Genomic DNA, 23,682 nt, shown 5'->3' with positions numbered 1-23,682 from the left:
ATGGTATCCCTATTCCCTCTATAGTGCACTACTGTTGACCAGAACCCTATGTGCCCTGCACTCTTAGACCAAACGGTGCTATCTAGAACCTAAAAGGGTTATGCGGTTGTCCTCATGGGAGAACCCGTTGAAGCAGCCTTTTGGTTTCAGGTAGAATCCTTTTGGTTCCAGATAGAACCCTTTTGAGTTCCATCTAGTTTTTTTTAAAAAGGGTTCTACATGGAACCCAAATGAGTTCTTTCTGGATCCAAAATGGGTTCTCCAATAGAGAAAGCCGAAGAACCCTTTTGGAACCCTTTTTTCTAAGACTGTGGTCAAAAGTGGTGCGCAGAATAGGAAATAGGGTACCATTTGGAAAGCGGTCTTGGACTAGATCTACATGATCTCTAATACAAACGGTGTGTTAGATAGCATGTCTGGTTACGCTCACCATAATACAACCCTGTTTAATCACATCACTATTGTCACGCCCTGACCATAGTAAGTTGTTATTTTCTATGCTAGAGTAGGTCAGGGCGTGACAGGGGGTGTTTGTCCGTTTTTGTATTTCTATGTTTAGTTTCTAGTTTTGTATTTCTAGGTTGGTTTTTGTTTGGCATGACCTCCAATTAGAGGCAGCCGGTTGTCATTGTCTCTAATTGGAGGTCATATTTAGTTGATGGTTGTCCCACTTGTTTTTTGTGAGTGATTATATTTTGTGAGTAGTGTTTGTTCCTCCTGCGTCACGGTTTGTTGTTTTGTCCTTCAGTTTATTTTTTGTATTGCATTAAGTTTCACAGTTTAATAAATATGTGGAACGAAACAGACACTGCATTTTGGTCCGATCATTCAGACAGCCGTGACAACTATAATAATGCATGGGTTCACAGATGAAGCATGCTAATCCATTTGTAGGCCTAAACACATGCACGCACACACACACACACACACTGTACACCTAGCTACTGCGTAAGCGGTCCATGATCATGGATGAACTTTGCAATGCGTAATGCATTTGCATGGCAACTGATGCAAACAAATATGAATGCTGGATGCTACGTAAATAGAGGAATGTGCAGTGAAGGATTTACTTCAAGACAATAAAGGGTGTGTGTGTGTGTGTGTGTGTGTGTGTGTGTGTGTGTGTGTGTGTGTGTGTGTGTGTGTGTGTGTGTGTGTGTGTGTGTGTGTGTGTGTGTGTGTGTGTGTGTGTGTGTGTGTGTTTGTAACAGTTTGGTCCTATCTGTTGTTGACAACCGTTGATGATGAAGAAGTATTTGTGTCCATACTGACGCCCACTCATCATGAAGAGGGAAGTGTTCTGTGCTTTCTCTCTCTCTCTCTCTCTTTCTCTCTGTCTCTCTCTCTCTTTACCTTGCTCCCTTCTTATCCGTTCATCCGGTTACCTGCTGCGCACTTTGTCCTTCTTCGGTCTCTCTGTCTGTCAAAAACAAACACAGAAATCCAAACATATTTAGAGAGGTCTCTTTTCAAATCTGTCTCAGTGATTGATTGTAAACAAACATTTCTTTCATGATCAAGGTCTTTCAGTATCAAATAGTGAAAATGTTTACTCCAACATTTGATCATTCACTATGACAACCAGAGGATAGTTCTGGAGCCCAAGTGGTTGGTGTCAATCTGTTGTTTCCATGACGTCCTCTATTTCACCTCTTCATCTTTTCTATGTCATTGTTTTGCTCACTCCCTCTGTCATTCTCTTACTTTAAATCTGTCTGTCACACAGTTCAATACAAGTCCATATGTGGTTCATCACCTCTCTCTCTCTCTCTCTCTCCCCCCCCCCCGCCCCCCGCATTCGCCCTGTCGTAGTTGTAATTGTATTTCTCACCTTGTCATCACGGTCTGCCTGGCCTGAAGATCAGAGCTCTGATTGATTATGCACTGTTGGAGTATACACAGACACACACACACTGTCACACACAGACACACAGACACACACTGTCACACACACACAGATGCACACGCGCGTGCACACACACACACACTGATGCACAAGCACACAGGCACACACACACACAGCTGTTGTATGCCTGATCTTCAATAAATTCCTCTTCATCAACCTGTGTGAGTTTGGGTTGTTTCATTCGCCATGTGGCAATGTAGGAGAGGGAGGAGAAGAACGATGGATGGGCACTGAGTCACTGACCTCCATCTCGTCCTGTCATTCTCCTCCGTTACTCATCCTCCGTTCCTCACACAGCTATTCTTCTCACTCTCTGGCTTGCCTGGCATCTGTCCATCCGTATATCGCTCCACTACCCCATCCTCCCATACTGCTTGCTATACACAGGTTGACGTTTATTTTCATGAGTCTTGTCCTGGAGGCAGAACTGAGCGATTTCCACTAAATGGGCCAGCTATAAAGTCAAAATTGGCTATATTTAAAAATGTATTTAAGGTTAGGGTTAGGCATTAGGGTTAGCAGTATAGTTAAGGTTAGGGTTAAGGTTAGGGTTGGGTTTAAAATCAGATGTGATGACTTTGTGGCTGTGCCAGCTAGGGACCTCTCTGCAGAGCTTCCTCCAGAACAAGACGCTAACCTGCTTGCTATAGCCTACAGTCTGACCCAGGGGCAGACTGGGACCAGAAGTCGTCCTGTGCATTTCTAACACACCTGCCCATGTTTTTCCTCAAGGCCCGCATTAGTAGCCAAATAATGATCATTTTGCGCAAAACATTTCCGGCCCTGGCCCATCTATCTAGTCAAACCAAGGACATCAGCAAGAATCCCAGTCCAACACTTTAGGACTACAGAGCCTATCTGACACAGCGCTTCATCTTCTGTCTTTTCTTGTCATGCTTTTATTGCTCCACTGTTTCCCATCGACACAAATGCTGACAGTTGCAATTTGGACAGTCAATTCACCTAAACCAGCCCTCTATGTTAGACTAGGCTACTGATCCTATGCACAGTGTCCATAGGCAGGCAGCGCTGGAGCCTCTGGGTATTTCATAAGGAAGATCAAAGACTCAACATCGTTATGGTTTTTCACTTCAAAAACATCCCCAGCTGTAAGCTGGGAGTTCATTAGCCCATGTAACAATGTCCTTATCTTCTTACATGAAAAGCTTTGAAAAGCTCCAGGCTTTACAAGAAAAGGGGCGTCCCGTCCTTCACACAGCGAACAAACCACCTCAGCACGCGGGCTCTCCTGGCAATCCCTGGCGAATGGCGGGGAAACGGAACCCCCACGAGGGGCCTGTGCTGAAAACGTATGATTGTGTTGTGTTGAAACTGCACTGCGCTGATACGGAGAGGCAAACCCATATTAACGGAATAGAGGAGTCAGTCAATGAAACAAGGCCATTCTGTCGCGCTCCTTCTCTCTCCCCCCCCCTCTATCTATCTATTTCTTTCTCTCGCTCCGCGTGCTTTTCTTAACCACCGAGGCGAGATAGAATAAATGAGCTTCAGGCAATCTACAAATTAGCCGCCGTCCGCCTCAGCCTAGACAGTTTGTGCATTTGAAGTCAGGAACGGCATGGCGCGGTAGAAGGCAGCATTGCTTCCCGCTGTGAGTCACCATCATCATAAGCGACAGCGCGAGATGCTTGACAGAGGGTTCAGGCTGTAATCAATATCATCTCAACCCTCAACGATACTGTGAAGCGCGTGGCACTCGGGATGAATACAGAACGGGGGCTCTCAGTTTGTGTGGTTGTTGTGGGTTAAAGGGGTTCACATGGGTGTGACATGGGCTCATCAGGCATTAGGGGATACATTACAGAACAATTAAACTGTATGCATCATTAAAACCAGTGACGAAATGAATGGCGGGGGTCTGAATAGTGTGTGTGTGTGTGCGTGCGTGCGTGCGTGTGTGTGTATTTAGGCCTACAAATGGATTACCATGCTTCATCCATGAACCCATGCATTATTATAGTGATGTGATTAATTAGGGTGAGCGTAACCAAACATCTAATTTCCCCTCCAACACCATTGTCATTTGTGTGTGTGTGTGTGTGGGGGGGGGGGGGGGGGGGTGTATGTGTGAGAGAGAAGGGGAATTGAATCTATATGAGAAAGAATTGTGATGCTATAACAAAGGAGAGACATGCAGTATGAGGGCTAGATCTTTGTGGGTACACCAGAAGCTATGCGGATGTCTGCCAACGCGGGTTAATGCTCCATCTGAATGAATCGAGGCCTTCGTCAGTGCAACACAGCCTTGTGTGCTGATGGTCTAAAGGCAGCGGCGTTCAGCCCGTCATGCCCAGCAAGCCTCAAAAAACATTTGCATATAAATGACATGCAGTGATGAGAGAGAGAGAGAGGGAGAGAGAGAGAGAGAGAGAGAGAGAGAGAGAGAGAGAGAGAGAGAGAGAGAGAGAGAGAGAGAGAGAGAGGGAGAGAGGGAGGGAGAGAGAGAGAGAGAGAGAGAGAGAGAGAGAGAGAGAGAGAGAGGGAGAGAGAGAGAGAGAGAGAGAGAGAGAGAGAGAGAGAGGGAGAGAGAGAGAGAGAGAGAGAGAGAGAGAGAGAGAGAGAGAGAGAGAGAATCAAATCAGAAACTGTATTGTCTAATGGCCTCGTCAAGGAGAAGTGATCTTGTGTAACTGAAATAAATGACACAGACTAAATAGATGAATAACATTGGTCCCTAACTCACAGATCTGCTGCTCTCTCTCTCTCTTTTTCACTCTCTCTCTCTCTCTCTTTCACTCTCTCTCTCTCTCTCTTACTCGCTCTCTCTCTCAGATACACACACACATGCCAACAAAACACTCCTCCAACATTTTGTCCATAAACTTTTACCCAGATCAATTAGCCTGGCTAACCCCGCGGTGTGATGTGATTCATTAGGATCCCCATTAGCCGACAGCGATAGCGACAGCTCTTACTGGGGTCTGACACGTAATGAAAAAGACATTACAGACGAAAGACTTTACATTTTACATACATCTAAAAACATGAACATGTAGTGTGTGTGTGCATCTATCAGTTCCCCTGACATGTCAGCACATACACACAACTAGTAGGTCACATGGGGGAGAGGCGATGTGCCGCGAGGTGTTGCTTTATTTGTTTTTGAAACCAGGTTTGCTGTTCACTGGCGCAATATGAGATGGAAGGGAGTTCCATGCACTCCTGGCTTTGTATAATACTGTACGTTTCCTTGAAATTGTTTTGGACCTCGGAACTGTGAAAAGACCCCTGGTGGCATGCCGGGTGAGGTAAGTGTGTGTGCCAGTGCCAGTAAGTTGACTATGCAAACAATTTGGAATTTCCAACACATTATTGTTTCTTATAAAAGAAGAAGTGACTCAGTCAGTCTCTCCTCAACTCTTAGCTAAGAGAGACTGGCATGCATAGTATTAATATTATCCCTCTGATTAGGTCCTATGATTGAGTGTAGTCTGGCCCAGGGGTGTGAAGGTGAACGGAAAGGCACTGGAGCGACGAACCGCCCTTGCTGTCTCTGCCTGGCCGGTTCCCCTCTCTCCACTGGGATTCTCTGCCTTTAACCCTATTACAGGGGCTGAGTTACTGGCTTACTGGTCCTCTTCCATGCCGTCCCTAGGAGGGGTGCGTCACTTGAGTGGGTTGAGTCACTGACGTGATCTTCCTGTCCGGGTTGGCGCCCCCCTCGTGGTCGTACCGTGGGGGAGATCTTTGTGGGCTATACTCAGCCTTGTCTCAGGGTAGTAAGTTGGTGGTTTGAAGATATCCCTCTAGTGGTATGGGGGCTGTGCTTTGGCAAAGTGGGTGGGGTTATATCCTGCCTGGTTGGCCCTGTCCAGGGGGTATAGTTGGACAGGGCCACAGTGTCTCCCGACCCCTCCTGTCTCAGCCTCCAGTATTTATGCTGCAATAGTTTCTCGGTTTGTCGGGGGGCTATGGTCAATCTGTTATATCTGGAGTACTTCTCCTGTCTTATCCGGTGTCATGTGTGAATTTAAGTATGCTTCCTCTAATTCTCTCTCTCTCTCTCTTCCTCTCTTTCTCTCTTCCTCTCTTTCTCTCTTCTCTCAGAGGACCTGAGCCCTAGGACCATGCCTCAGGACTACCTCCTTGCTGTCCCCAGTCAATCTGGTCGTGCTGCTGCTCCAGTTTCAACTGTTCTGCCTGCGGCTATGGAACCCTGACCTGTTCACCAGACGTGCTACCTGTCCCAGATCTGCTGTTTTTGACTCTCTCTCTACCGCACCTGCTGTCTCTAATTCTGAATGATCGGCTATGAAAAGCCAACTGACATTTACTCCTGAGGTACTGACCTGTTGCCCCCTCGACAACCACTGTGATTACTATTATTTGACCCTGCTGGTCATCTATGAATGTTTGAACATCTAGAAGAGGACTGGCCACCCCTCATAGCCTCATAGTCTGGTTCCTCTCTAGGTTTCTTCCTAGGTTCCTGCCTTTCTAGGGAGTTTTTCCTAGCCACCGCGCTTCTACATATGCATTGCTTGCTGTTTGGAATGTGGTGCCAAAAAAGCAGAGCATCTCTTTATTAAGGACAGAGCTCTCTCCATCTTTACAACCATTGAATTTATATGTTTTGACCATGACAGTTTACAATCAGGTAACACCAAGTAATTTAGTCTCCTCAACTTGTTCAACAGCCACACCATTCATTACCAGATTCAGCTGAGGTCTAGAACTTAGGGAAGGATTTGTACCAAATACAATGCTCTTAGTTTTAGAGATGTTCAGGACCAGTTTATTACTGGCCACCCATTCCAAAACTGTAAGAAGAATCGTTAAGGGTCTGAATCTAAAATCTAAATTCCATTCTACATTCCAGCGGGCGGCAGCGGCTCGAAGATAAAACGCTAGCCTATACTCAGTCCCGTTTTTGACAAATTAGCTTTCAGTAACGGGCCGTGGTGAACATTAGCGTTTGCTGTCACCGTGGAAATCCGGTGTGGTAGAACAAAGTCACGTCAAGCCCGGTTTGCTCATCTAGCCGTTAAATAACACCCATTTGTCTCACTTATTGCCATGACGCTTCCTGCTCAACGATAACAAATGTTGCACAACAAATACATTTTTTTTCACTACAGCACTTAAATAACCATTACTTACTCCAGTGGCTCTGTATAGATACAAAAAAAAACTTTGTAGCGTATTTTGCTGTAATGTGCTTTGGCGCATGGGGCAGATTGAACAAAAGCAATAGGCTAGATTCAATTCTTTACTTTCAATACCAATAAAGGAATAAGGTTGTAGGCCCCATGTCTAATATAATTTATTTTTTACGTCTTATAATATAGACAATATTATGACTGTCCCTCACATACAGTTGTGCATGAACATACATTGGGATTGGTGGGGGCTATGTGAGCCATGGCTCTGGGCCTGCAGTGTTGGGGAGAAGTCAACTACATGCAGATCAACTAGTAAGTACATTTTGTAATAGCTTGGTGGTAGTTGAACTAAATTCAAATCTAAGTAGTGTTTTCAGTAGTTAATTAAGCAATATACCACTGCTAAGAGCTGTTCTTACCCACGACACAAGGCCGATATTGGCCATATACCACAAACCCCCGAGGTTCAAAAATAAAATAAATATGAAACATTTTCACCCCCCCCCCCCAAATAGCCTACGCTCCTGTAATAGTCTATACTTAATACGAAACAGCGACTTAAAAGGACAACACATCCACAGACACACTGAACATGATTTGGTTTCCTTGGAGCGCTGAGCTATGCGCTGACTTCTCCTTGCTGGTGGACTGCTACCATCTAGCGGTGGAATGTGGCACTACAACCTTTACAGAACAGTCATTTTCTTATCTGATTGAGTACCCTACAATTATGCGGAACAGCAAGTCTGAACAAACCGGCAGTTCACTTCCGAGTGTAGGTTAGGCTCCCTCCCCTCACACACACCCTCTCGGAAAGGTGTCGGAGAGAGAGAGGCTCAACCAACAACAAGTTGTGACAAATCCTTTTTATCAAGGACAAGGGAGTTCGCACAAAACTCAAGTTGGGCGGTGAGAACCATGCAAGTGTTTCACTGAATGGACCGAACGGAAGAATCGGTTTGAGTGGAAGTTTCGTTTTCCTTCTTCTTTCAGTTGAGTGTGGCATACCTCATCCTCTCGTGTCTAGGCTACCGCCTGCGTGTGTAGGCAGCCGAGGACCCACCCGAAGACACACTTTTATGCTGTGATTTGTCGGTTGTCTTCTCGTTTCAGGACTGTTTTAAAGGATTGGAAATGCCTGGGAACGAGAGAGTTTCTCGTCTCTTGAAAGAGATCATTCAAAAGCCAGGGAACGACGCGTGCGCAGACTGTGGCGCGCCTGGTAAATAGAAATGTGCTACTGATGTTCTAGCTTTGCTGCAAAGAACCTTCTAGCCTAGACAGTGTAGATGAGAGAGGGTGGGAGTTGGCATGCAACAGGCGCTGACATGTACAGGTGGAAAAATACCTTTAGCCTATTTTAGGCCTATTTGAGTTGCTCTGGGAAATGTAGGAGCAGAATAGGCCTAGTTGCATTTTAAATCGACTTTTCATTTGTAACCTAACGGTGAACGGTGCAAAAAGTAAGCATATTGTTTCCAAAAGTATGTATTTCTGTGGGCTTCAGTCTGCAACCTGGTCTCAGAGCATTTCATATTATTCTGTACTAAAATCCGAAACACCATTTAGTATGATATGTTATGTTTCGTATTCATTTGTGGATGTCCGTCTCCATTTCGTATGATATGTTACGAATTGCAATTTGTACAATATCTTCTGAAATGCAATTCGTACAATATTTTACGAATTTGCTAAACTTATGACATGTTACGAATTCCAATTTGTTGTGGCTAATGTTAGCTAGGTGTATTTGTTAGGGGTTAAGGTTAGGAGCTGAACAGGTGTTGTGCCGAAAATCCCCCCCTGCCAGACCCCCCCTTCTAATTTCCTTCATTTTGTGGCTAGAGTCAAATACTTTCAGTGGCACACATCAGAGTCAAATACTTTCTATAGAACAAACTTCACGTCAGGATAGGCAACCGAAATGAATAATTCATGTATGTGTGTTATATTAATCAGAGGAGGGAGTAGATGCCGCCCCGGGTGCAGGCGGGTGCTGAGGGGGGGGGGGGGGGGGGGGGGGGGTCTCCCAGGGCACCATACAAGCTAGAACGGCCCCATACACTTGAAACAAATATCCAAACCGAAAACTGCAGACAAAAATGCTTTCCGCTACTAAGATCAGTGAAATGTAGGCTAAACTGACAATGTAGTGAAGAGCAGAAATCTCAACTAGCAAGTCGCAATAATGAAGAACGGGAAGGGGGGGAGAATTCTGGCAGGGGGGAGATTTTCGGCACAACACCGGCCCTATGCATGGAGATTGGCGAGGGTGGCATTTTCTGAGCTAAACTGACCAAGACCCACCTCCAACAACACATAAGACCTCACTTAATTCTGCCCCAAAACAATGACATATTTCAACCAATGGCATAATTATGGGCTTTTTAGGTGAGCGCGGATGCCTATCTGTGATAAGCAGTGCCCACTTTGTCAAAGGCAGGGAGGCAAGATATTTATGTATAGATTTGTATAGGGGTAAACATACTATATACAGGGTCAGTACCATATTATAATGTACAGGGATACTGGATCTATAGAGGTAGATATGTATAGGGGCAAACATACTATATACAGGGTCAGTTCCATATTATAATGTACAGGGATACTGGATCTATAGAGGTAGATATGTATAGGGGTAAACATACTATATACAGGGTCAGTTCCAGTACCATATTATAATGTACAGGGATACTGGATCTATAGAGGTAGATATGTATAGGGGTAAACATACTATATACAGGGTCAGTACCATATTATAATGTACAGGGATACTGGATCTATAGAGGTAGATATGTATAGGGGTAAACATACTATATACAGGGTTAGTTCCAGTACCATATTATAATGTACAGGGATACTGGATCTATAGAGGTAGATATGTATAGGGGTAAACATACTATATACAGGGTCAGTTCCAGTACCATATTATAATGTACAGGGATACTGGATCTATAGAGGTAGATATGTATATGGGTAAACATACTATATACAGGGTCAGTACCATATAATAATGTACAGGGATACTGGATCTATAGAGGTAGATATGTATAGGGGTAAACATACTATATACAGGGTCAGTTCCAGTACCATATTATAATGTACAGGGATACTGGATCTATAGAGGTAGATATGTATAGGGTTAAACATACTATATACAGGGTCAGTACCATATTATAATGTACAGGGATACTGGATCTATAGAGGTAGATATGTATAGGGGTAAACATACTATATACAGGGTCAGTACCATATTATAATGTACATGGATACTGGATCTATAGAGGTAGATATGTATAGGGGTAAACATACTATATACAGGGTCAGTACCATATTATAATGTACAGGGATACTGGATCTATAGAGGTAGATATGTATAGGAGTAAACATACTATATACAGGGTCAGTTCCAGTACCATATTATAATGTACAGGGATACTGGATCTATAGAGGTAGATATGTATAGGGGTAAACATACTATATACAGGGTCAGTACCATATTATAATGTACAGGGATACTGGATCTATAGAGGTAGATATGTATAGGAGTAAACATACTATATACAGGGTCAGTTCCAGTACCATATTATAATGTACAGGGATACTGGATCTATAGAGGTAGATATGTATAGGGGTAAACATACTATATACAGGGTCAGTACCATATTATAATGTACAGGGATACTGGATCTATAGAGGTAGATATGTATAGGAGTAAACATACTATATACAGGGTCAGTTCCAGTACCATATTATAATGTACAGGGATACTGGATCTATAGAGGTAGATATGTATAGGAGTAAACATACTATATACAGGGTCAGTTCCAGTACCATATTATAATGTACAGGGATACTGGATCTATAGAGGTAGATATGTATAGGGGTAAACATACTATATACAGGGTCAGTTCCAGTACCATATTATAATGTACAGGGATACTGGATCTATAGAGGTAGATATGTATGGGGGTAAACATACTATATACAGGGTCAGTACCAGTACCATATTATAATGTACAGGGATACTGGATCTATAGAGGTAGATATGTATTGGGGTAAACATACTATATACAGGGTCAGTTCCATATTATAATGTACAGGGATACTGGATCTATAGAGGTAGATATGTATGGGGGTAAACATACTATATACAGGGTCAGTACCATATTATAATGTACAGGGATACTGGATCTATAGAGGTAGATATGTATAGGGGTAAACATACTATATACAGGGTCAGTTCCAGTACCATATTATAATGTACAGGGATACTGGATCTATAGAGGTAGATATGTATAGGGGTAAACATACTATATACAGGGTCAGTTCCAGTACCATATTATAATGTACAGGGATACTGGATCTATAGAGGTAGATATGTATAGGGTTAAACATACTATATACAGGGTCAGTACCATATTATAATGTACAGGGATACTGGATCTATAGAGGTAGATATGTATAGGGGTAAACATACTATATACAGGGTCAGTACCATATAATAATGTACAGGGATACTGGATCTATATAGGTAGATATGTATAGGGGTAAACATACTATATACAGGGTCAGTACCAGTACCATATTATAATGTACAGGGATACTGGATCTATAGAGGTAGATATGTATAGGGGTAAACATACTATATACAGGGTCAGTTCCAGTACCATATTATAATGTACAGGGATACTGGATCTATAGAGGTAGATATGTATAGGGGTAAACATACTATATACAGGGTCAGTACCATATTATAATGTACAGGGATACTGGATCTATAGAGGTAGATATGTATAGGAGTAAACATACTATATACAGGGTCAGTTCCAGTACCATATTATAATGTACAGGGATACTGGATCTATAGAGGTAGATATGTATAGGGGTAAACATACTATATACAGGGTCAGTTCCATATTATAATGTACAGGGATACTGGATCTATATAGGTAGATATGTATAGGGGTAAACATACTATATACAGGGTCAGTACCAGTACCATATTATAATGTACAGGGATACTGGATCTATAGAGGTAGATATGTATAGGGGTAAACATACTATATACAGGGTCAGTTCCAGTACCATATTATAATGTACAGGGATACTGGATCTATAGAGGTAGATATGTATAGGGGTAAACATACTATATACAGGGTCAGTTCCATATTATAATGTACAGGGATACTGGATCTATAGAGGTAGATATGTATAGGGGTAAACATACTATATACAGGGTCAGTACCATATTATAATGTACAGGGATACTGGATCTATAGAGGTAGATATGTATAGGAGTAAACATACTATATACAGGGTCAGTACCAGTACCATATTATAATGTACAGGGATACTGGATCTATAGAGGTAGATATGTATAGGGGCAAACATACTATATACAGGGTCAGTACCATATTATAATGTACAGGGATACTGGATCTATAGAGGTAGATATGTATAGGGGTAAACATACTATATACAGGGTCAGTTCCATATTATAATGTACAGGGATACTGGATCTATAGAGGTAGATATGTATAGGGGTAAACATACTATATACAGGGTCAGTACCATATTATAATGTACAGGGATACTGGATCTATAGAGGTAGGTATGTATAGGGGTAAACATACTATATACAGGGTCAGTACCATATTATAATGTACAGGGATACTGGATCTATAGAGGTAGATATGTATAGGGGTAAACATACTATATACAGGGTCAGTTCCAGTACCATATTATAATGTACAGGGATACTGGATCTATAGAGGTAGATATGTATAGGGGTAAACATACTATATACAGGGTCAGTACCAGTACCATATTATAATGTACAGGGATACTGGATCTATAGAGGTAGATATGTATAGGGGTAAACATACTATATACAGGGTCAGTACCATATTATAATGTACAGGGATACTGGATCTATAGAGGTAGATATGTATAGGGGTAAACATACTATATACAGGGTCAGTTCCAGTACCATATTATAATGTACAGGGATACTGGATCTATAGAGGTAGATATGTATAGGGGTAAACATACTATATACAGGGTCAGTTCCAGTACCATATTATAATGTACAGGGATACTGGATCTATAGAGGTAGATATGTATAGGGTTAAACATACTATATACAGGGTCAGTACCATATTATAATGTACAGGGATACTGGATCTATAGAGGTAGATATGTATAGGGGTAAACATACTATATACAGGGTCAGTACCATATAATAATGTACAGGGATACTGGATCTATATAGGTAGATATGTATAGGGGTAAACATACTATATACAGGGTCAGTACCATATTATAATGTACAGGGATACTGGATCTATATAGGTAGATATGTATAGGGGTAAACATACTATATACAGGGTCAGTTCCAGTACCATATTATAATGTACAGGGATACTGGATCTATAGAGGTAGATATGTATAGGGGTAAACATACTATATACAGGGTCAGTTCCAGTACCATATTATAATGTACAGGGATACTGGATCTATAGAGGTAGATATGTATAGGGGTAAACATACTATATACAGGGTCAGTTCCAGTACCATATTATAATGTACAGGGACACTGGATCTATAGAGGTAGATATGTATAGGGGTAAACATACTATATACAGGGTCAGTTCCATATTATAATGTACAGGGATACTGGATCTATAGAGGTAGATATGTATAGGGGTAAACATACTATATACAGGGTCAGTTCCATATTATAATGTACAGGGATACTGGATCTATAGAGGTAGATATGTATAGGGGTAAACATACTATATACAGGGTCAGTTCCAGTACCATATTATAATGTACAGGGACACTGGATCTATAGAGGTAGATATGTATAGGGGTAAACATACTATATACAGGGTCAGTACCATATAATAATGTACAGGGATACTGGATCTATAGAGGTAGATATGTATAGGGGTAAACATACTATATACAGGGTCAGTACCATATTATAATGTACAGGGATACTGGATCTATAGAGGTAGATATGTATAGGGGTAAACATACTATATACAGGGTCAGTACCATATAATAATGTACAGGGATACTGGATCTATAGAGGTAGATATGTATAGGGGTAAACATACTATATACAGGGTCAGTTCCATATAATAATGTACAGGGATACTGGATCTATAGAGGTAGATATGTATAGGGGTAAACATACTATATACAGGGTCAGTACCATATTATAATGTACAGGGATACTGGATCTATAGAGGTAGATATGTATAGGGGCAAACATACTATATACAGGGTCAGTTCCAGTACCATATTATAATGTACAGGGACACTGGATCTATAGAGGTAGATATGTATAGGGGTAAACATACTATATACAGGGTCAGTTCCAGTACCATATTATAATGTACAGGGATACTGGATCTATAGAGGTAGATATGTATAGGGGTAAACATACTATATACAGGGTCAGTACCATATTATAATGTACAGGGATACTGGATCTATAGAGGTAGATATGTATAGGGGTAAACATACTATATACAGCGTCAGTACCATATTATAATGTACAGGGATACTGGATCTATAGAGGTAGATATGTATAGGGGTAAACATACTATATACAGGGTCAGTACCATATTATAATGTACAGGGATCTATAGAGGTTGGTATGTATAGGGGTAAGGTGACTAGGCATCAGATATATAATAAACATAGTAGCAGCAGCATATGTAATGATTGTATCCGAGTGGGTGTGTGTAGTCTATAAATGTGTGTATATGTTATGTGTGTGTGAGTAAATGATGGAGTCAGTGTATTTGTATTTATTATGGATCCCCATTAGCTGACAAAGCAGCAGCTACTCTTCCTGGGGTCCAGCAAAATTAAGTCAGTTTATACAATTTTAAAACATTACAATACATTCACAGATTTCACAACACACTGTGTGCCTTCACGCCCCTGTTCCACCACTACCACATATCTACAGTACTAAATCCATGTGTGTGTATAGTGTGTATGTTATCGTGTGTTTTTATGCATGTGTCTGTGCCAATGCTTGTGTCTCTTCACAGTCCCTTCTGTTCCATAACGTGTATTTTTATCTGTTTTACTGCTTGCATCTGTTACCTGATGTGGAATAGAGTTCCATGCAGTCATGGCTCTATGTAGTACTGTGTGCCTCCTATAGTCTGTTGGGGACTGTGAAGAGACCTCCGGTGGCATGTCTTGTGGGGTATGCATGGGTGTCCAAGCTGTGTGCCAGTACAGACAGACAAGCTCCGTACATTCAGCTTGTCAATACCTCTCATAAATACAAGTAGTGATAAAGTCAATCTTTCCCTCACTTTCAGCCAGGAGAGATTGACATGCATATTATTCATATTAGCTCTCTGTGTTAGAGGTCGACCGATTAATCGGAATGGTCAATTAATTAGGGCTGATTTCAAGTTTTCATAACAATCGGTAATTGGCATTTTTGGACACAGATTATGGCCAATTACATTGCACTCCACGAGGAGACTACGTGGCAGGCCGACTACCTGTTACGCGAGTGCAGCAAGGAGCCAAGGTAACTAGCAAGGTAAGGTGCTAGCTAGCATTAAACTTATCTTATAAAAAAAACAATCAATCTTAACATAATCACTAGTTAATTACACATGGTTGATGATATTACTAGTTTATCTAGCTTGTTCTGCGTTGCATATAATCGATGCGGTGCCTGTTCATTTATCATCGAATCACAGCCTACTTCGCCAAATGGGTGATGATTTAACAAGCACATTCGCGAAAAAGCACTGTCTTTGCACCAATGTACCTAACCATAAACATCAATGCCTTTCTTAAAATCAATACACAAGTATATATTTTTAAACCTGCATGTTTAGTTAATATTGCCTGCTAACATGAATTTCTTTTAACAAGGGAAGTTGTGTCACTTCTCTTGCGTTCTGTGCAAGCAGAGTCAGGGTATATGCAGCAGTTTGGGCCGCCTGGCTCGTTGCGAACTGTGTGAAGACCATTTATTCCTAACAAAGACCATAATTAATTTGCCAGAATTGTACATAATTATGATATAACATTGAAGGTTGTGCAATGTAACAGGAATATTTAGACTTAGGGATGCCACCTGTTAGATAAAATACGGAACGGTTCCTTATTTCACTGAAATAATAAACATTTTGTTTTCAAAATGATAGTTTCCGGATTTGACCATATTAATGACCTAAGGCTCGTATTTCTGTGTGTTTATTATATTATAATTAAGTCTATGATTTGATAGAGCAGTCTGACTGAGCGGTGGTAGGCAGCAGCAGGCTCGTAAGCATTCATTCAAACAGCACTTTCCTGCGTTTGCCAGCAACTCTTCGCTGGGCTTCAAGCATTGCGCTGTTTATGACTTCAAGCCTATCAACTCCCGAGATTAGGCAGGCAATACTATAGTGCCTATAAGAACATCCAATAGTCAAAGGTATATGAAATACAGATGGTATAGAGAGAAATAGTCCTATAATTCCTATAATAACTCCAACCTAAAACTTCTTACCTGGGAATATTGAAGACTCATGTTAAAAGGAACCACCAGCTTTCAGATGTTCTCATGTTCTGAGCAAGGAACTTAAATGTTAGCTTTTTCACATGGTAAATATTGCACTTTTTCTTTCTTCTCCAATACTTTGTTTTTGCATAATTTAAACCAAATTGAACATGTTTCATTGTTTATTTGAGCCTAAATTGATCTTATTGATGTATTATATTAAGTTAAAATAAAAGTGTTCATTCAGTATTGTTGTAATTGTCATTATTACAAATATATATATAGAAATCGGCCGATTAATCGGTATCGGCTTTTTTTGGTCCTCCAATAATCGGTATCGGCGTTGAAAAATCATAATCAGTCGACCTCTACTCTGTGTACATCCAAGGGCCAGCCGTGCTGCCCTGTTCTGAGCCAATTGCAATTTTCCTAAGTCCTTTTTTGTGGCACCTGACCACACGACTGAACAGAAGTCCAGGTGCGACAAAACTATAGTCTGTAGGACCTGTCTTGTTGATAGTGTTGTTAAGAAGGCAGAGCAGCGCTTTATTACAGACAGACTTCTACCCATCTTAGCTACTGTTGTATCAACATGTTTTAACCATGACAGTTTACAATCCAGGGTTACTCCAAGCAGTTTAGTCACCTCCACTTCCACATGATTTATTATATGATTTAGTTGAGGTCTAGGGTTTAGTGAGTGATTTGTCCCACGTACAAAGCTTTTAGTTTTTAAAATATTTAGGACTAACTTATTCCCTGCCTCCCATTCTGAAACTAACTGCAGCTCTTCATTAAGTGTTGCAGTGATTTGACTCTCTGTAGTAGCTGACATGTATAGTGTTGATTCATCCACATACATAGACACACTGGCTTTACTCAGGGCCAGTGGCATGTCCTTAGTAAAGGTTGTGTGTGTTGGAGTGTCAGTGTGTGTCGTGTGTAGGGCCCTGTGAGGGTGCTTACAGACAGTACAACAATAAGAACAAAAGACAAAGGACAACATAGTCTGTGTCGCCATTTTGTTAGCTGTTTGGCAGTCTTATGGCATGAGGACAGAAGCATGCTGGGCAGACGCTGGATACTGCAGTAGTCCCTGGACAAGACAGGCACTGACTACACTCACACGTTAATACTCGTGAAGTCACTCATAAAATGTCATTTATGTATGGGGAAGAGGCCAGTTTAGTACCTACAGGTCCCAATACACGGGGCAATAACATGCATTTTTAAGTAGCATTCAAATCTTTTTGGATTTGATTCCCCCACAGTCTGAAATGCGTGCTGGTTATTAAGGCACATCTAGATGTGAAACAGGCCTACTCAGCGCTCCAGATATCATCATGTGATTATCACAATGAAACAAAGTAGGATATGAAAGGGAACAGCAGAAAGACATTGTGTAGGTTAACACTACTGTAGGCTACCGGATCATTTCCAACAGAACAGACCTATAGGTCAAGGCCTACCGCAATGTAGACCAACACAGTGTTTCTGTGGCCTACGCTGACTTTGTCTGTGGGGATGAAACGGTGTAGTAGGTTAAGATACACACACACACCCCGTGGGTTGGTAGCTGGCCCTGCACCAGGCTGTGTCAGGTAGATAAGATAGGTGTGGTCAAGCTAAAGTAAACACAGGTATGAGCCAATCGAGGGAGATGGGAGACATTCAGTAGAAAGGAAGGTTTCTTTTCCCCTGACTGCCTTCATATCTGCTCTGAAGGTATGTGGACCAGCACTTTGTACTGAGTTGTAGTGTGGTATGTTGTTGTCCATCCGATACACCTTATCATTGGATCTTTACAGAGAATCTGCTCCTTGCTCAAGAGCACAAAGGTCAAAGCAAGCATTCCAATGTTTTCTATGTGAAATGTCGATTTTTCTAAAGGTATTCCATTTGATCTATTACCACAAACTCCCAATGAAACCACATACCTCTCTCTGTTGTTCTCTGATCTTCCTCTTCCTCTCTCTCTCTCTCTCTCTCTCCATCCCTCCATCAGATCCTAGTTGGGGCTCCTGTTCCTTAGGAGTGTTCATCTGTGTTCAGTGTTCCGGGATCCACAGGAATATTCCCGACATCGGAATGAAGGTCAAATCCCTCGGCCTCTCCCGCTGGGAAGACCAGGAAGTAACGGTGAGCTGCTCACCAAAATCCCCCAAAACAGAATATTCGCAAACATACATTTCTTCAAATCCAATCGGCTCTGGGTTCAGTACTATTTTAAATCATTTCAAATGCTTTATCTGTGCTTGATTGAGCTTGCCTGGCTTAACAGACCGATAGAGTAGTCCCAAAATGGCAAACCCCGCCCATCTGTCACTCCAGGCAGACTAGAGCCGACGCTCAAAGCACTTGAAAGATTGTAAATAGTATTTGAACCCAGGTGTGAATCCATGACTCTACATAGTCATTTATGACTGAGTCATAACTCAGTGATGAACTTGATATGAATATGAAATGATTTCAGACAGGCTTTGTTCCATCCATCCTCTGTCTGAAGAATAGGACATTATCCTGTAGAAAATGAATGGTTATGCTGCGTATATCACATTCAAAACAATCCACTCCAACGCTGGAAGGAATTGTCTGTGTCTAGCTAATACATGGTATGACACATGCAATCATGACTCATCCACCCGTTTGTTCTGTCTCTCTCAACTTCTCTCTTCTTTGCGTGTGGGTGGGTGTGTGTGTGTGTGTGTGTGTGTGTGTGTGTGTGTTACAGTTCATGGCGGAGAATGGGAATGAATTGATGAAGCAGAAATATGAGGCGGTTGTTCCTGTCTACTACTACAAACCTACCCACAAAGACTGCCAGTAAGTGTGTCTGTGCGTGTGTGTGTGTGTGTGTGTGTGTGTGTGTGTGTGTGTGGTGACCATGGCAACGTGACCATTGTAATAATGACATTGTGATGAGGGGGATATTTTTGGGGACTCATGGCAAAGAGGCGCTGGCTAAGGCAGGATACTGAAAGGAACACACACACACACACACACACACACACACACACACACACACACACACACACACACACACACACACACTGTCTATTCTCTATCATGATCAATCCATTAGAAAGACATTAGGATGACGTTGATTTCCTGTTTAATGTGTAGGAGGAGGAATCATTGAGTTTCAGTCATGTGTTTTAGACTAGTTATAGGATATGTTTCCTTGTTCATTATTCTCTCTCTCTCTCTCTCTCTCTCTCTCTCTCTCTCTCTCTCTGTCTCTCTCTCTCTCTCTCTCTCTCTCTCTCTCTCTCTCTCTCTGTCTCTCTCTCTCTCTCTCTCTCTCTCTCTCTCTCTCTCTCTGTCTCTGTCTCTCTCTGTCTCTCTCTCTCTCTGTCTCTGTCTCTCTCTGTCTCTCTCTCTCTCTGTCTCTCTGTCTCTCTCTCTGTCTCTCTCTCTGTCTCTCTCTCTGTCTCTGTCTCTCTCTCTCTCTCTCAATTCAATTTAAGGGCTTTATTGTCATGGGAAACAAATGTTTACATTGCCAAAGCAAGTGAAATAGATAATAAATAAAAGTGAAATAAACCATAAAAAATGTACAGTAAACATTACACTCACAAAAGTTCCAAAATAAGGACATTTCAAATGTCATATTATGTGTATATACAGTGTTGTAACGATGTGCAAATAGTTAAAGTACAAAGGGGAAAATAAATAAGCATAAATATGGGTTGTATTTACAATGGTGTTTGTTCTTCACTGGTTGACCTTTTCTTGTGGCAACAGGTCGCAAATCTTGCTGCTGTGATGGCAAACTGTGGTATTTAACCCAGTAGATATGGGAGTTTATCAAAATTGGATTTGTTTTCACATTTTTGTGGATCTGTGTAATCTGAGGGAAACATGTGTCTCTAATATGGTCATACATTGGGCAGGAGGTTAGGAAGTGCAGCTCAGTTTCCACCTCATTTTGTGGGCAGTGTGCACATAGCCTGTCTTCTCTTGAGAGCCATGTCTGCCTACGGCAGAATATTTTTGCAGAATTCTGCATGCAGAATCTCAATTTGGTGATTGTCCCATTTTGTGAATTCTTAGTTGGTGAGAGGACCCCAGACCAGACTTCACAACCATAAAGGCAATGGGTTCTATAACTGATTCAAGTATTTTTTAGCCAGATCCTAATTGGTATGTCAAATTCTATGTTCCTTTTGATGGCATAGAAGCCCTTCTTGCCTTGTCTCTCAGATCGTTCACAGCTTTGTGGAAGTTACCTGTGGTGCTGATGTTTAGGCCAAGGTATGGATAGATTTTTGTGTGCTCTAGGGCAACGGTGTCTGAATCATTCCTGCGCCTGTCTCCCGACTCATTCATACCAGCGTGACAGAAATAGTGAGATAACAACCGTCTCAGGTGTCAGTGTGTTTTGTGTTTTGGCCCCTTTCACCAGGGTTTTAGACAGAAATCATTCTCTGCTGTTATGTGGCAGGTAATCTTGGGACTATCATGAATCCTTATGTCGTGTTTTAATGAGTGTCAGAGATACCTGGTGTTTTCTGCGTGTTTGATGGTTTGTTTGAATGCATGTCGTCGGTTGTTGACTGTCAAGTGTTTATCTCACGCTGGGACCGATGGCTCGTCTCGTCAGTTTCGTCTCACTGTCGTCTCGTTTGCGTCTCGTAATCAGCAACGCTAATCCTTTCATCAGCTCTCTGGGCTTCCCAGCTGTCATCAGACAGCAGCATGGACACACACCCACACAAGCACACACACACACACACACACGCATAAACGCACACACATCCCATCTGGTTATTATGTAGTCTGTCTGATTGCTGTACTTGACATGGAAGGTTGTGTCTGAAGAGATGGAGGGAGGGAGGGGAGAGTGCTTCTCTTTGTCTCTGAAGCTGTACACTGATCCCAGCTCTGTTAATGAACACTTCACATTTTCCTGTTCGCTGACTCTGAGCCTCGTGAGGTCAGGCCCAGTGCCGTGGTACAGTTGTATCAGTAGTGTTCTCTGACTCTGAGCCTCGTGAGGTCAGGCCCAGTGCCGTGGTACAGTGGTATCGGTAGTGTTCTCTGACTCTGAGCCTCGTGAGGTCAGGCCCAGTGCCGTGGTACAGTGGTATCGGTAGTGTTCTCTGACTCTGAGCCTCGTGAGGTCAGGCCCAGTGCCGTGGTACAGTGGTATCGGTAGTGTTCTCTGACTCTGAGCCTCGTGAGGTCAGGCCCAGTGCCGTGGTACAGTGGTATCAGTAGTGTTCTCTGACTCTGAGCCTCGTGAGGTCAGGCCCAGTGCCGTGGTACAGTGGTATCGGTAGTGTTCTCTGACTCTGAGCCTCGTGAGGTCAGGCCCAGTGCCGTGGTACAGTGGTATCGGTAGTGTTCTCTGACTCTGAGCCTCGTGAGGTCAGGCCCAGTGCCGTGGTACAGTGGTATCCGTAGTGTTCTCTGACTCTGAGCCTCGTGAGGTCAGGCCCAGTGCCGTGGTACAGTGGTATCGGTAGTGTTCTCTGACTCTGAGCCTCGTGAGGTCAGGCCCAGTGCCGTGGTACAGTGGTATCGGTAGTGTTCTCTGACTCTGAGCCTCGTGGGGTCAGGCCCAGTGCCATGGTACAGTGGTATCGGTAGTGTTCTCTGACTCTGAGCCTCGTGAGGTCAGGCCCAGTGCTGTGGTACAGTGGTATCGGTAGTGTTCGCTGACTCTGAGCCTCGTGAGGTCAGGCCCAGTGCTGTGGTACAGTGGTATCGGTAGTGTACTCTGACTCTGAGCCTCGTGAGGTCAGGCCCAGTGCCGTGGTACAGTGGTATCAGTAGTGTACTCTGAGCCTCGTGAGGTCAGGCCCAGTGCCGTGGTACAGTGGTATCAGTAGTGTTCTCTGACTCTGAGCCTCGTGAGGTCAGGCCCAGTGCCGTGGTACAGTGGTATCGGTAGTGTTCTCTGACTCTGAGCCTCGTGAGGTCAGGCCCAGTGCTGTGGTACAGTGGTATCGGTAGTGTACTCTGACTCTGAGCCTCGTGAGGTCAGGCCCAGTGCCGTGGTACAGTGGTATCGGTAGTGTTCTCTGACTCTGAGCCTCGTGAGGTCAGGCCCAGTGCTGTGGTACAGTGGTATCGGTAGTGTACTCTGACTCTGAGCCTCGTGAGGTCAGGCCCAGTGCCGTGTACAGTGGTATCGTAGTGTTCTCTGACTCTGAGCCTCGTGAGGTCAGGCCCAGTGCCTGTGGTACAGTGGTATCAGTAGTTCGCTGACTCTGAGCCTCGTGAGGTCAGGCCCAGTGCCGTGTACAGTGGTATCAGTAGTGTTACTCTGACTCTGGGCCTCGTGAGGTCAGGCCCAGTGCCGTGGTACAGTGGTATCAGGTAGTGTCGCTGATCTGAGCTCGTGAGTCAGGCCCAGTGCCTGTGGTACAGTGGTATCAGTAGTGTTCTCTGACTCTGAGCCTCGTGAGGTCAGGCCAGTGCCGTGGTACAGTGGTATCGGTAGTGTTCGCTGACTCTGAGCCTCGTGAGGTCAGGCCCAGTGCTGTGATACAGTGGTATCAGTAGTGTTCTCTGACTCTGAGCCTCGTGAGGTCAGGCCCAGTGCCGTGGTACAGTGGTATCAGTAGTGTTCTCTGACTCTGAGCCTCGTGGGTCAGGCCCAGTGCCGTGGTACAGTGGTATCGGTAGTGTTCTCTGACTCTGAGCCTCGTGAGGTCAGGCCCAGTGCCGTGGTACAGTGGTATCAGTGTGTTCTCTGACTCTGAGCCTCGTGGGTCAGGCCCAGGCCCATGGTACAGTGGTATCGTAGTGTTCTCTGACTCTGAGCCTCGTTGAGGTCAGGCCCAGTGCCGTGGTACAGTGGTATCAGTAGTGTTCTCTGACTCTGAGCCTCGTGAGGTCAGGCCCAGTGCCGTGGTACAGTGGTATCGGTAGTGTTCTCTGACTCTGAGCCTCGTGAGGTCAGGCCCAGTGCTGTGGTACAGTGGTATCAGTAGTGTACTCTGACTCTGAGCCTCGAGGTCAGGCCCAGTGCCGTGGTACAGTGGTATCAGTAGTGTTCTCTGACTCTGAGCCTCATGAGGTCAGGCCCAGTGCCGTGGTACAGTGGTATCAGTAGTGTACTCTGACTCTGAGCCTCGAGGTCAGGCCAGTGCCGTGGTACGTGGTACAGT

General features: G+C 43.3%; 1 protein-coding gene across 1 annotated transcript in view; it reads left to right on the top strand.

Annotated features, from left to right (window-relative positions):
- Window positions 1–7,795: 7,795 nt before the first annotated feature.
- Window positions 7,796–23,682, top strand: part of LOC115147877 (arf-GAP with dual PH domain-containing protein 1-like) — a 32,005-nt gene continuing 16,118 nt past the window's right edge. Inside the window, exons 1-12 of the mRNA XM_029690141.1 lie at window positions 7,796–8,251; window positions 18,570–18,703; window positions 19,296–19,387; window positions 21,692–21,704; window positions 21,816–21,890; window positions 22,002–22,076; window positions 22,188–22,244; window positions 22,430–22,504; window positions 22,616–22,751; window positions 22,983–23,038; window positions 23,167–23,241; window positions 23,475–23,609. Coding sequence (XP_029546001.1) covers window positions 8,164–8,251; window positions 18,570–18,703; window positions 19,296–19,387; window positions 21,692–21,704; window positions 21,816–21,890; window positions 22,002–22,076; window positions 22,188–22,244; window positions 22,430–22,504; window positions 22,616–22,751; window positions 22,983–23,038; window positions 23,167–23,241; window positions 23,475–23,609 — 1,011 coding nt within the window. The 5' untranslated portion in view covers window positions 7,796–8,163. The remainder of the gene's footprint in view (window positions 8,252–18,569; window positions 18,704–19,295; window positions 19,388–21,691; window positions 21,705–21,815; window positions 21,891–22,001; window positions 22,077–22,187; window positions 22,245–22,429; window positions 22,505–22,615; window positions 22,752–22,982; window positions 23,039–23,166; window positions 23,242–23,474; window positions 23,610–23,682) is intronic.

The sequence above is a fragment of the Salmo trutta genome, chromosome 14, assembly GCF_901001165.1.
Source record: "Salmo trutta chromosome 14, fSalTru1.1, whole genome shotgun sequence".
Lineage (NCBI taxonomy): Eukaryota > Metazoa > Chordata > Actinopteri > Salmoniformes > Salmonidae > Salmo > Salmo trutta.
Note: the sequence above shows the minus strand (reverse complement) of the source record. Positions and strands in the feature narration are given on the sequence as shown.